The sequence below is a fragment of the Felis catus genome, chromosome B3 (genome assembly GCF_018350175.1).
Source record: "Felis catus isolate Fca126 chromosome B3, F.catus_Fca126_mat1.0, whole genome shotgun sequence".
NCBI lineage: Eukaryota > Metazoa > Chordata > Mammalia > Carnivora > Felidae > Felis > Felis catus.
In genome coordinates this window covers 98,522,155-98,534,526 of record NC_058373.1, presented here as the reverse complement: position 1 = coordinate 98,534,526, position 12,372 = coordinate 98,522,155, and the positions used below count along the sequence as shown (strand labels likewise).

Genomic DNA, 12,372 nt, shown 5'->3' with positions numbered 1-12,372 from the left:
ACTTATGCATATTACCACTAATAGACATTTGCACTGTTTCCAGCTTTGGGGATATTATAAATAAAATTGCTAGGAACATTGTATCCAAGCCTTCTGTGGACATATGCTGTCATGTAAGGTAGGTATATATTTAACTTTATTAGAAAGAACCAGTTTTCCCAAGTGGTTTTTGCCATTTTAACTCCCACTCTCAATGTATGAGGCTCTCCATCCTTACCAGAACTCGGTGTTGTCAGTCTGGTAGGTGTGTAGTGGTGTCTCCTCGTGTGCCCTTTGTTTTTAAAGAACCTGTGCTAATGTCTGCATTAGTGGTGTACTCGGGTCTTAAGGTCAGAATTAAAATTCAGATATCATGTTTAACATTTCCCAGCCTACTAATAACCCCATGCCTTTGAAAAATATAGCTTTCCTAAGGTAAGTTCAAGTAAGCTGAGATTTCATTAAAAAATATTCTGAAATTTTGAACCCTTAGAACTTAAGAATAATCAGAGCCATCCTGGATAGAAGCACTTAAGTGCAAAGAAGCCACCTCTTTCTTTTATGATCCATTTCTTTTATTTTCCATCTAAGAACAGTATTTCTAGAGGGAGCAGTAGTAAAGTGTTTGAGTTGCCTAGCTAGCCCAAAAACATCATATTAAATAAAGCAATATATTTCATAAACTGATTCTCCTCATTAATATATAGGAAACTGTAAATGCAGTTTTAATTTTCTGTTTGATCCAGGAGTTCTTTAAATCTTTAAAATGATATTTCTTAATTTCTAAGAGATTACTAAACATTAAGTGAAGCATTTGGGGGAATGTAGTGGGGTAGGAGAATTAAAGTTACTAGTTAATTTTGACTTAGTTATAGACAAATGTAGGTTTACATGTGATGAAACATGGGAAGGTAACAGCTTGCAAAATGGAAAAACAGCAAAATATCCAAATTAGCTGATGAGTACTTTAAGATATTAAAGGAAATGTGATAAAGCCAAAAAAATTTTTAAAGGAAAATGGATAATAGAAACATATATGATAAAAATGGAATAAAGCCAACTATATCAATTAATACAATAAATGTAAATAGCCCAAATTTCCCTATGATAAGGTAAATGAAAAAGCATCAGGTTGAGTTAAAAACAAATGTAGTTTTAAAATAAAAGATGACGGGGGCACCTGGGTGGCTCAGTCAGTTAAGCGTCCAACTTCAGCTCCGGTCATGATCTCACATGCTCACAGCCCAGAGCCTGGAGCCTGCTTCCGATTCTGTGTCTCCCTCTCTTTCTGCCCCTCCTCTGCTTGCTCTCTGTCTCTCTCTCTCAAAAAAATAAACATTAAAAAAATTTTTTTGATAAAATAAAAGATGAGGAAGTTTATACAAAAGAGAGAAAGAAAGGAGGGTATATATAATAATATCAGATGAAATGAAGTTCAAAGCCAAAAGACCTAAGTGAAACATACACGGATGTGGTCTAATGTTAAAAGGTACAATCAATGTACAAAGAATATAGGACAGCAAAGCCACAGATTATATAAGATAAAAACTCCTAGAAATAAAGGAGAATACAGTCAAAGCACAATCTTTGTGGGAAATTTAATCACATATTTATCAAATATTGTAGGCCAAAGAGACAAATAACAAGCAAGAATATAGAGTATCTGAATAACCCAGTTAACAAGTTTAATTATGCTTACAAACGTGTTACAAAAGCTCATATTGTGCATATTATCTTTATATTATATATATATTCTCTCCTAGAAACAAAGACTATATTCTTCTTTTATACCCATTTAATGTTTACAGAAGCTCTTGTGTACATGTATGTATCCACAAAATAAGGATTATAACTTCTAAAGAGTAGAGATTTTGTGAACCAGACATTCTGACCGAATTCTACTAAAACTACTAAGCCACGACTTTTCACTTCTCTGGAAGGCCACCTAAACTTTCCAGATTGTTTTCCAGTTTTTGGTCCCTCAGTCATTCTTGGTAAGCAAACAAGTGTTTTGAGGCCAGCTTTGTTCACCAATAGTCATCAACAGTAGGAAGAAACTAATTTCCTGAACAAACACTTATGCATTACTAGTAGGGCTCTATGAGCTAGGACCTCTCATGAGTGATTTACAAATAATACCAGTGGGAACTTTCACCTTAACTAGGAAAAGATCAATAAGAAGCTTTTGAAACCACTACCCTGTAATTTTAAAATGCAAATTTTAGGAGTAAGATTTCATTCATTGCCTATCTGATCATGAAAACAAATACAAATGATAATATTTGTGGGGTTTTTTTAAGTTTATTTATTTATTTGAGAGAGAGTACGTGATCAAGGGAAGAAGCAGAGAGAGAGAGAGAGAGAGAGAGAGAGAGAGAGAGAGTTCCAAGCAGGCTCCACACTGTCAGTGCAGAGCCTGGTGCATGGCTTGAACTCACAAACTGTGAGATCATGACCTGAGTTGAAATCATGAGTTGGACACTTAGCCAACTAAGCCATCCAGGTGCCCCCAAATGATATTTTCAGTGAGTTATATAGGCAAGTATCACTCACATCAGCTTTATCAGGAGTGTAAATTGAATGACCACTCAAGGACATTTTGATAACATGATAACATTTAGTATAAGTAAATGTGAATTTTCATTTCGGGAAATGAGAATAATCAAGAATGTATTGAAGGATTTTCTTCATGAAATTCATGTCAGAAATTCTTTGCAAAAGATGAAAGCAAACTAAATGTCCTAAAGTAGGAAATTAGTTAAATCAATTAGGATGCATCTATACATTGGGTTAGTGGTCATAGTTTAGTGGGTAACAGATTAGATTCTGGTCACAGCATCTCCTTAACAGTTTTTTTTAATGTTTATTTATTTTTGAGAGAGAGAGAGAGAGAGAGAGAGAGTGAGAGAGAGAGAGAGAGAGAGAGACAGAGTGCAAACAGGGGAGGGGCTGAGAGAGAGGAAGACACAATCTGAAACAAGCTGCAGGCTCTGAGCTGTCAGTACAGAGCCGGACGCGGGATTCAAACTTGTGAACCGTGAAATCGTGACCTGAGCTGAAGTCGGAGGCTTAACTGACTGAGCCACCCATGCACTCCTGCTTAATGGTTTTGGACCCCATAACTTCCCTTGCTTAGTTCTATCACCTACAAAAATTATGAACAATAATAGTACCCACCTTTGCTGGTGTGTGTGTGTGTGTGTGTGTGTGTGTGTGTGTGTGTGTGTGTAAAAGGTGAGTTAATATGTACAAAGCATTACAAGCAGTGCTGGGCACATAGTAAATGTTATCAAAGTGTTAGATAGCTATCACAAAGGGGGAAGTAGCATATTTTTAGTCAGATGGGAAAACATTTATATCATATCAAGTGCAAAGAGCAGATTTCAAGACAGAAATGGGTATATGACATTATTCCAATTTTGTTCATACACATTATATAGAGGGATACATATTTGCCTATCAATGTATACAAGATCTCCAAGGATAAACATAAAGGATTCATTATTAATGCTATTAATAATGTATCTGGTGGGGTACTAGGATGTCCAGCTCTTGGTTTCGGCTCAGGTCATGATCTCATGGTTTGAGTTTGAGCCCCTAATTGGGCTCTGTGCTGACAGTGCACAGCCTGCTTGGGATTCTCTCTTTCTCCTTCCTCTCTGCCCTTCCCCCGATCATGCTCTCTGTCTCAAAATAAATAAGCTTTATTTAAAAAATAAATTCAAAAAATAATGTATCTGGTGACATAATTTTTTTCTTCCTTTAAGTCTTTTATTTTCTGATTTTTCTGAGAGGAGCATGTTTGGTTTTGAAACATGGGGCAGGTTGGGGGGCGGGGTGGGGAGTTATTTCTTGAAATAAAAACATCTGGCTCCTACTAGTAGTTACTTAGTTCTCACCACTAGAAACATGAGGAACAAATAATGGTCATCAGCTTTGGCACTTAACACTTGTGTCTCTGAAAGAACACAATGAAAGCATTTCTATATAAAAAAATAGTTCAGTGATTTTTTTTTCACTTCATCATATATGTTTCTAAGAACATGTTTTTAATTGTTTAGAGAAAAACCTTCATTTGAAGAATGAAAGTTTCCCTCTGGGACACTTAAAAACTATAGAGAACTAAAATTTATTGTTTTCGAATCTGTTTTGCTTATCTTCAAACTGTTGCCCAGTAGTATCAGACAATGCAGAATGCTATACCACCGGGAAGGACATGGCAGACCGGTGTGGACATTCAGGCAGCCAGAGGGATCCACAAAGAAAACAGCTTTCTGGGAAAGGACTCAGAGCCTGCTGACGGGTGCCCTAGAATTCTCCCCAGAGAAAAGGCAACATACGTACAAAGGGGATCTATCCAGTCATCAATCTCTGGGATGTAAAATCCAATATTTACACGAAGGCTTAGCCCAAGGAAGGCATATTTTTGATCCTTGGCTGTAAATACTTAGTAACTGCCTAACAACACACATATCATGTGTGTTGAATATCCATAGAAAGGCATGCTCTCTGACAGAGCCTTGGGCAGGGTGATGTTGACCATGCAGCCTATAGGCTTGCTGCATTATTAAAGTTTCATGCCTTCCCTGGCAACAGTTGCTGCATGAATTCTTTCATTGCTTCCAGCACTCTGCAAAAGCCATAGAGACATGGCAAATTGATTTTCCCCCAAGAAGCTGTGAACATTGGGCAAAGCAACAGGTTTTTTGTTGTTTTGTTTTGTTTTGTTTTTGTTTGTTGCTGTTGTTGTTTTCTTTTTCTTTTCTTTTCTTTTCTTTTTTTCTTTTCTTTTTTTTTTTTTTTTTGCTGTGCCTTAAGGTGATAAGTGGCTCTTCTATCTAGTTCGCTGAAAGGAACCCTCCATGTTGATTTGCATCTCCAGCTTGAGAGTTTCCTGTCTAAGGCAGATAAATATTTTAAGTTGGGTGGATGAAGTCCATGCAGAGTATATGTCTGGAATTCAAACTGTAGCCAGAACTGGCTATGCCTGGCGAGGAAAGCAGCTACTTCTCATTTGCCCTGAGAGGTGGAGAAGGTACATTTCTGTTGTTAGTTGTTAGAATAGTCTAGTCTTCTTCTGCTTCAATAGAGAGCCCATAAGAGAGAACTTTTAAATGGACATGGTTAAGCTCAGAATGGTGGTGGTTTCAGAACAGTGATGGTTCCATGAGGGAAGGGATTGTATTTATTTTCTTTATCATTGTTTTCCTAGCATGAATCACTGTGGCTGGTCCACAGCAAATTCCATGAAAATTGATTGAATCAAATCACAAAGGAAAAGTTTATCATTGCTGTCTGTATTAGTCAGTTTTGCTACAGTAACAAACAACCCCTAAAATCTCAGAGGCAAAGGTTTATTCCTTGCTCATATTCTATCGTAGGAGGTAGTCTGAAGTTCTGCTCCATATGTCTTCTTTCTGAAGCCCACAGCCACTCTGTGGGACATGCCCAGTGGTAGCAGGTATGCAGGTACCTGGTCGTACCTGCACACTGCTCCAAAGAGTTGATAGTATACACATCTCTTCTAGCTCCACATTCAGTAGTGTCGTGTTGGTAGCCTAAAACCGACTATGTATTAACACCTTTGAAATTAGCAAACATTACAAATCAGAATGTGTTTTTTGAGAGCCAGTTTATCCACATGCCATTGAATTTGTGTGACAAGAAGAGCAAAGGAGCTGGCAGAAAATCACAACGTTTCTTTAGCCTAAAGCAAATCACGTGGCCAAGAATAAGAATGGGGCAGGAACACATGATCCCTCTACAGGAGACACCGCAAGTCTCATGGCAAAAATGAGGAGGGGGCAAATAGTTGTGAACAATACTACAATCTAGGGCACTGTCTGACTAATCGTAGTTGACCAAACCCCAAACTGGGACATGTGGCATAACAAAATGTTCCAATGATTTATGCATGTATATTTTGACATAATTCTTATTATAAAAATAATACTTATTTATAAGTATTACATGCTTACACAATGCTCACAGGTGTTGTATAGAGGAACTTTGAATACATGATTTCACGTAATCCTCACTACAGTCTTATGACGCAGGTACTGTTATTATCCCCATGTTGTAGGTGGGGGAACTGAAACCTAGCAATCTTAGTGTTTTAAATTGGGGCTCCTGGACACAGACTCAGAGAGTTGTGAAGGGATAGTTAGCTGCTCAGGGTTTCAGTAGGTCCACCTGTGAAGAAGTGAGAAGGCCAGGGTTGAGCAGAGGATGAACCTGACCTGCAGTGGCCTCAGCCAAGTCTGAAGGGAGTTCTAGAGCTGGGATGGCCCTTCAGGGTTGTTCTCAGATCATGGCAAGGAGGCCCAGTCAGTCATTCATGGGACACCCTGGATGTGGGCACAGCGCTGAGCAATGCAGTTCCCCATAGGCAAAAACAACGCCTAGTGCCATCTATCAACAGTGATATTCCCAGCAGCTGGAAGAAGAACACACCAGCCTTTAGAAGGGAATCTGGGCAGAGCACCACAATATCCACTACAGTTAGGTGATATGTCCATGGTCACACAGCTAGTAAAAGGCTAGGATTTAAAGCCAAGTCCATCTGACTGTAAAGTCTGTCCTCTTAACCCCACTGCTAGATTAATTCCCATTGCCCTATCTCATTCAGTTGCTGCTCTCTGGTGAAATAACAGCATTTCTGGTCCATGTTTATGCTTTAAAGAATGACGAAAACAGAATTTTGGATTTAAAGTGTTATTAAAAAGGAGGTAAATGGCTTTATGCATTAGCTTTTGGTATGGATATTTGTGTACTTGTGTGTCCAGATCTAGCACTGAGGAACAGAAATGGGATAATATGGAACAGTGTGTTAGATTATAGGTGTGTAAGGTCTTCCTCCCTTCTGTCCTCCACAGAGCTTACAGGTCATGTTCACATCTTATCTGATTGCTAAGTATAATCAAATTCCCTCATAATCAATCATAATCCCCCCACCAAATCCCCTTCTTTGGTTTCACATGCTCTCACTGCCTGTTGTTTTTATTCTTCCTGCATGAATGAGAGAAGACTTCTCTTCTTTGGGCGGCTGAAGCAAAGAGGACAACTTTGGAGTCAGACGACTAGGCTTTGTGTTCCTACTCTTTTGTATGTAAGTTGTAAAACCTAAACTCAGGGAGCCTGGCTGGCTTAGTTGGTTAACCGTCCGATTCTTGGTTTCAGCTCAGGTCATGATCTCACGGTTTGTGAGATCAAGCCCCATGTCCAGCTCTGTCCTGACAGCAAGGAACCTGCTTGGGATTCTCTCTCTCCTCTCTGCCCCTTCCCTGCTTGCCCCCCACTCTCTCTCTCTCTCTCTCTTTCTCTCTCTCTCTCTCTCTCCCTCAAAATAAATAAACACTAAAAAAATAGATAAATAAAACCTAAACTCATGTGTGTCCTCTCTGAGACTCTGCAAAATTGCAGGGTGGTGACTGGGATTAAATAGGATACACATTAAAAGCATGCATCAGTTCCTTGATAATAAGAAACAATCAATGTATCATAACTATTAGAATTTCTTGCCTTTGCTTTTTAACTATATAGTGTCAATAATGTAGTAAGACTTAAAAAAAACCAGTATTTCTTCCAGAAAAAAATTGTTATTCTCCGAGGGGCCTTACTTTAGAATCACATGGCATCAATCATCACTCTGCTCCTGCATTTTGTGTTGACCCTGGTACCTGGGAAGGAGGCGTGCACTGTGACAGGGTCACAGGGCCATCAAGCCACTGTTGCTGGTTTGTCACCTCATCTATTTTGTACTAATTCTTTGGTTGACCCTTTTGACCCATCCCATGCCCGTAACTTCAGACTGCAGACAGCTAGGAAGCTTCCTTTCATTTGTCCCCATTGTCTCCGTCCAATATTCATAGTAAACCGAGGGAGGAAGTGACACGTGAATCATGTTCATGGCAGGGCACCCTCCTCTGCGTGGGCGTGCCTTGGCAGCTGGGCAGATGCTCGGGCAAGTGAGGAGTTGGTCAGGATGAACTGAATCCCATACCGGTTTGCTGAGCCTAAGTAATAATGGGTTGTGAACTGTCCTCCCCCCAGGGCTTCCAGGTTGAGCTTCTGACCCCTTATAACCTCCACTCCTTTGGAAGGTGTAGGGAATCTGGGTGGAAGTTGGAGGGACAAAGCAGCAGAAGAAGGAAGAAGGAGGCGGAGTGCTTTGTTCCTCTCCTTCAAGCTCTGAGCAACTTGCCTTCTTTCTGGGAGATCTTGGTTATTCAGAGCACGCTCTGAGATCTTGCCTGGAAATTTGTCAGTGCCTCCACGGCTACATCATTTGCCCACTCTCATTCACTCTCTGAACGTGACACCTTTTCAGAAAATTGGAAAACAAATATCCAGGAAATCAGAATGTCATTTCTTAGGCATTAAAAACCGCTTCTAACGGCTACATATACAGCCAGGGAGGCTGTAACGAAAACACACACTAAATATTTGCATCTTTGGTGTTCTGGTATAAATTTACAAGGCTGCTCTGTGGTCCTGAATACAGAACATTTCTGTTAGCCCAGAGCAGGAACTTAAATGCTTCTGGGAAACAAAATCAATCAATAATAATGTTCTTCTACATCAGATTTAGCTTATAAATGTGATCAAAGAACTATCCTATAAAAGCGACGCACACATAAATCCTTATAATAAGAGCATTTTCTAATGATAAATAGTTTCCAGGGTTTTTCATTGTTTCCTGCTCAATTTCTACAAGTTGGCAAAGCTTAAGAGAAAGGTTTTTAGATCTTTATCTTACAATGCAATTGTTTATCAAATACCAGAACCATCGTTAGCCAGGTAGAAGGCATTCTTGGGACTGAATATAGACACAAAGAAAGGTAATCTGCAAACGAATTGATTTTTCCATTTGACTTATTGCTTTGCCATATCAAAACCTGGGAGTGGATGAGGTCAGCACTCTTTGTATACTACGGAATAATTTTTTTCTAAGTAGATAGCAGTACCTGGTCAACAATTTTTTATGGGTGTCAGATCTAGCTTACATTGTATAATTAATTGCAAGGCTGGGATACAACAAATTAGGTCGCGTCTGTTCTGTATAAATGAGTGAACTTGGCTTCTGTACTCCAACATACAAATGTGGTTACTAAGGCATAGATTATCATAAAAGGGGGAAGATGGGGTGCCTGGGTGGCTCAGTCGGTTAAGCGTCCTACTTTGGCTCAGGTCATGACCTTGTGTTTCGTGAGTTTGAGCCCCATGTCAGGCTCTGTGCTGACAACTCAGAGCCTGGAGCCTGCTTCAGATTCTGTGTCTCCCTGTCTCTCTGCCCTTCCCACATGCCTGCTCTGTTTCCCTCTCTCTCTCAAAAATAAATAAAAACATTAAAAAATTTTTAAAAAGAGGGAAGAAAACTGATAGCCAGCAAACTTTTGCTCATTCAGAAGAAGGGAAGTGAGTTTAAAGTAACAATGAAAAATGTCTCCTTTAGAATATGTCTCTCTCATTTTATTGCCTGCTCTTCTAAATGAGACTCTACTGCTCTCCCTCATCCCCTCGGCTCTTGGAAAAAGTTCTTGAGGAGAAAACTTTCACCCCAAATTATAGGTGCAGTTGGGACTAGTAATAAATAATTGAGCAGCCCTTCCAGCACTGCAAGCTCACTTTGTGCTTTTTCTTCCTCAGCTGTGTTGGTCTAGCCTCCCAGAGTCTGAGTACATAAATCAAAGTACAAGGGATGAGCAGAGCCCATTCCAGGAATCTGCCCTGTGACTCTCCCCAGTCAGTCTGCAGGTGTTTGTGAGCAGGAAGGAAGAAGATGAATAACAGCCAATGTTGATTAATCACGCAGCATGCACCAGAGAGGTTCTGGTCTTTAATCTAATATCTCATGCAATGCCCATAACACCCGAGAAGAGTAATATTCTTCTCATTTTATGGATGAGGTAAAACCATGTGTAAAGTTTGAAAAGCCACTGACTGGCAGAATTTATGAATTTGGATTAGTTCCCTTAACCATTACCCTTACTAGCAGGAGCTTTTCTATTGGCGAGTGCACTAAACCCTCACAATAACCCAGCTACAAAATATTATTATGCGTCCCATTGTTTGCTTTGGAATAACTCAGGCAGAGGTAACTTTCTCAAGGTCACATTTAGTAAGGGACAGAGCCAGAATTTGAACCCTTCTAAAGCCTATGTTCTTTCTATCTCCCCACATTATTTCTATCAAGCATTTGACATGCATATTTTTAAAGAGATCCAGTGCCTAATTTTGTATTTAATAAGGCAGATATAAAAAGAACATTCACTTAGCATTATACTCTGTAGATCTATCCACATTCTTGCAAATGGCAAGATTCCGTTCTTCTTTATGGCTGAGTAATATTCCATTGTGTATATATCTTCTATATATCTAGATATAGATATAGATATAGATATAGATATAGATATAGATATATCTCCTATATATCCTCTTTATCCATTCATCTATCAATGGACACTTGGGGTGCTTCCATATCTTGGTTATTTTCAATAATGCAGTAGACATAGGGGTGCATATATCTTTCAAATTAGTATTTTTGTATTCATTGGGTAAATACCCAGTAGTGGAATTATTGGATCATATGGTAAGGTGAAAGAGATTAAAAGTACACTTATGAGTACACTTGATGAGCACTGAGTAATGTATAGAACTGTTGAATCACTATATTGCACACCTGAAACTAATATAACACTGTATGTTAACTGTACTGGATTGAAGAGAAAAAAGAAAAAGAAACATTCATTAGACCAAGAGATACAATTTTAAGATTCTGCCCTTTTACTGAGAGGAGAGAGGGATGAAGCTTTGTGTTGGTAAGGAGAGTGGGCTTTAGTCTTTAAAGAAGGTGTTGTGGGAAAGGGGTTTGTCTCTGTAATTTACAGATGAGATGAAAGGATATAGCAGAAGGAATTTTGCATTAAGTACAATGCTGAAAGTAATGGAAAATCCCAAACAGGAACTTAACAAGGAGTTAATTTTCCCCACAAACAAGAAGCCTAGTGGTAGGAGACTCAACTGTTGTTCAGCTGCTCAATGATGCCAATGGAGCCAGGCTCTTTCTTCTTCCCCCCCTCCTCCCTTACCATGTTGGCCTTCTCAGTGAGAGTCATAAGACATCTGCCATAAAGTCAGGAACAAAAGGGCAGAGGCTGTACCAGCCACATTGGTCTCATGTTAGCAGAAAAGCAAGAGCTTTCTCAGACCCCTCCTCACCCCCAGCCATCTTCCACTTGAGTCTCATCAATTAGTAGTGTGTCCCATGGCCACCCCAGCAGACAGGGAGGCTGGGAAAGCCAGTGTTTACCTGGACACATGGCCCCCAGCAGAACTGCATTCCAGATGGACAGAACAGTGTGGAAAATTAGGATGAGAGTCTTCCTTGGTTGAGGAATGGACAGGAGTTAGGGCAACAGGGCTGTATTTGGGAGAAGGAGGGTGACCTTGATTGAAAAAATGTGGTCGTGGGTTTTGTATGTGCCATTACACTGAAGTAGCCCCAGAGCATCATACCAGTGCTCTAACCCTTCCTTCCTTCATCCTGTTCTTGACTGTATTCTTCCTGCCCCAACACTAGACCAATAGCACTTTGGCCTAAATAATTTTGATAATCATCATATCTTCTGACTCACTTTAGCTTTTAATTTTAAGTAAATTATTGCTGAATTAATTAACTAATTCATGAGATGTGGAATTTCCAGGCAGGTATCAGCTGGTGAGGGCCTTTGCAATGACCAGGAGCTTTCACTGCTTCAGAGGAGAAACTTCTCAGGAGCCTGTGGAAGGTGCCTGGATGCCATTAGTACCAGAATCCTCATATACAGATGTTGGCTAACTGCCCCAAGCTCTGAGAAGAGGAATCTGAGGGGCTTGAGAACTCTTGGGTCTTGGATCAAAACAACACCGTAAGACCTTGTTGCTACTTCCTGTGGTTACAGCTCCCTGGCTTCCTTCTTTATCTTTGCAGAGCCAGCTCTCCCAGGCGCTGAACGGACTGTCAGACAGGGCCAAAGAAGCCAAGGAGTTTCTGGTGCAGCTCCGCAACATGGTCCAACAGATCCAGGTATTGGCAGCACCTGAGACAGAAAGCAAACTCCGTGGGTTAAGATGTAGCTGTGTAGCAGGGAGTTTGTTTCTTCTACCTTAATGTGTTGTGGAGAAATTCCAATTATTCTTTTCTGCTCTGTCCCTTCTAATACAAACACACATACAGGCCAACTTCAAACACACCCCTTCTCGAGGTGGTTGTGTTTTGCCAACAAGCCAGCAACACAACCTAGTTTTCCAAATAGTTGCTACCTTTGGCACTAGGGTCCTAATTCTCCACTACTGCGTATTTAGAAAGAGGCCTCTTTGTGAATTCAGAGTCATTATTGTTGAGTTTTTAAA

General features: G+C 40.0%; 1 protein-coding gene across 9 annotated transcripts in view; it reads left to right on the top strand.

Moving 5' to 3' along the window:
- Positions 1-12,372, top strand: part of TRIM9 (tripartite motif containing 9) — a 112,542-nt gene that overhangs the window by 50,798 nt on the left and 49,372 nt on the right. For all 9 annotated transcript variants that reach the window (XM_011283230.4, XM_019833003.3, XM_019833008.3 and 6 more), the window contains exon 2: positions 11,951-12,046. In XM_011283230.4, coding sequence (XP_011281532.1) covers positions 11,951-12,046 — 96 coding nt within the window. The remainder of the gene's footprint in view (positions 1-11,950; positions 12,047-12,372) is intronic.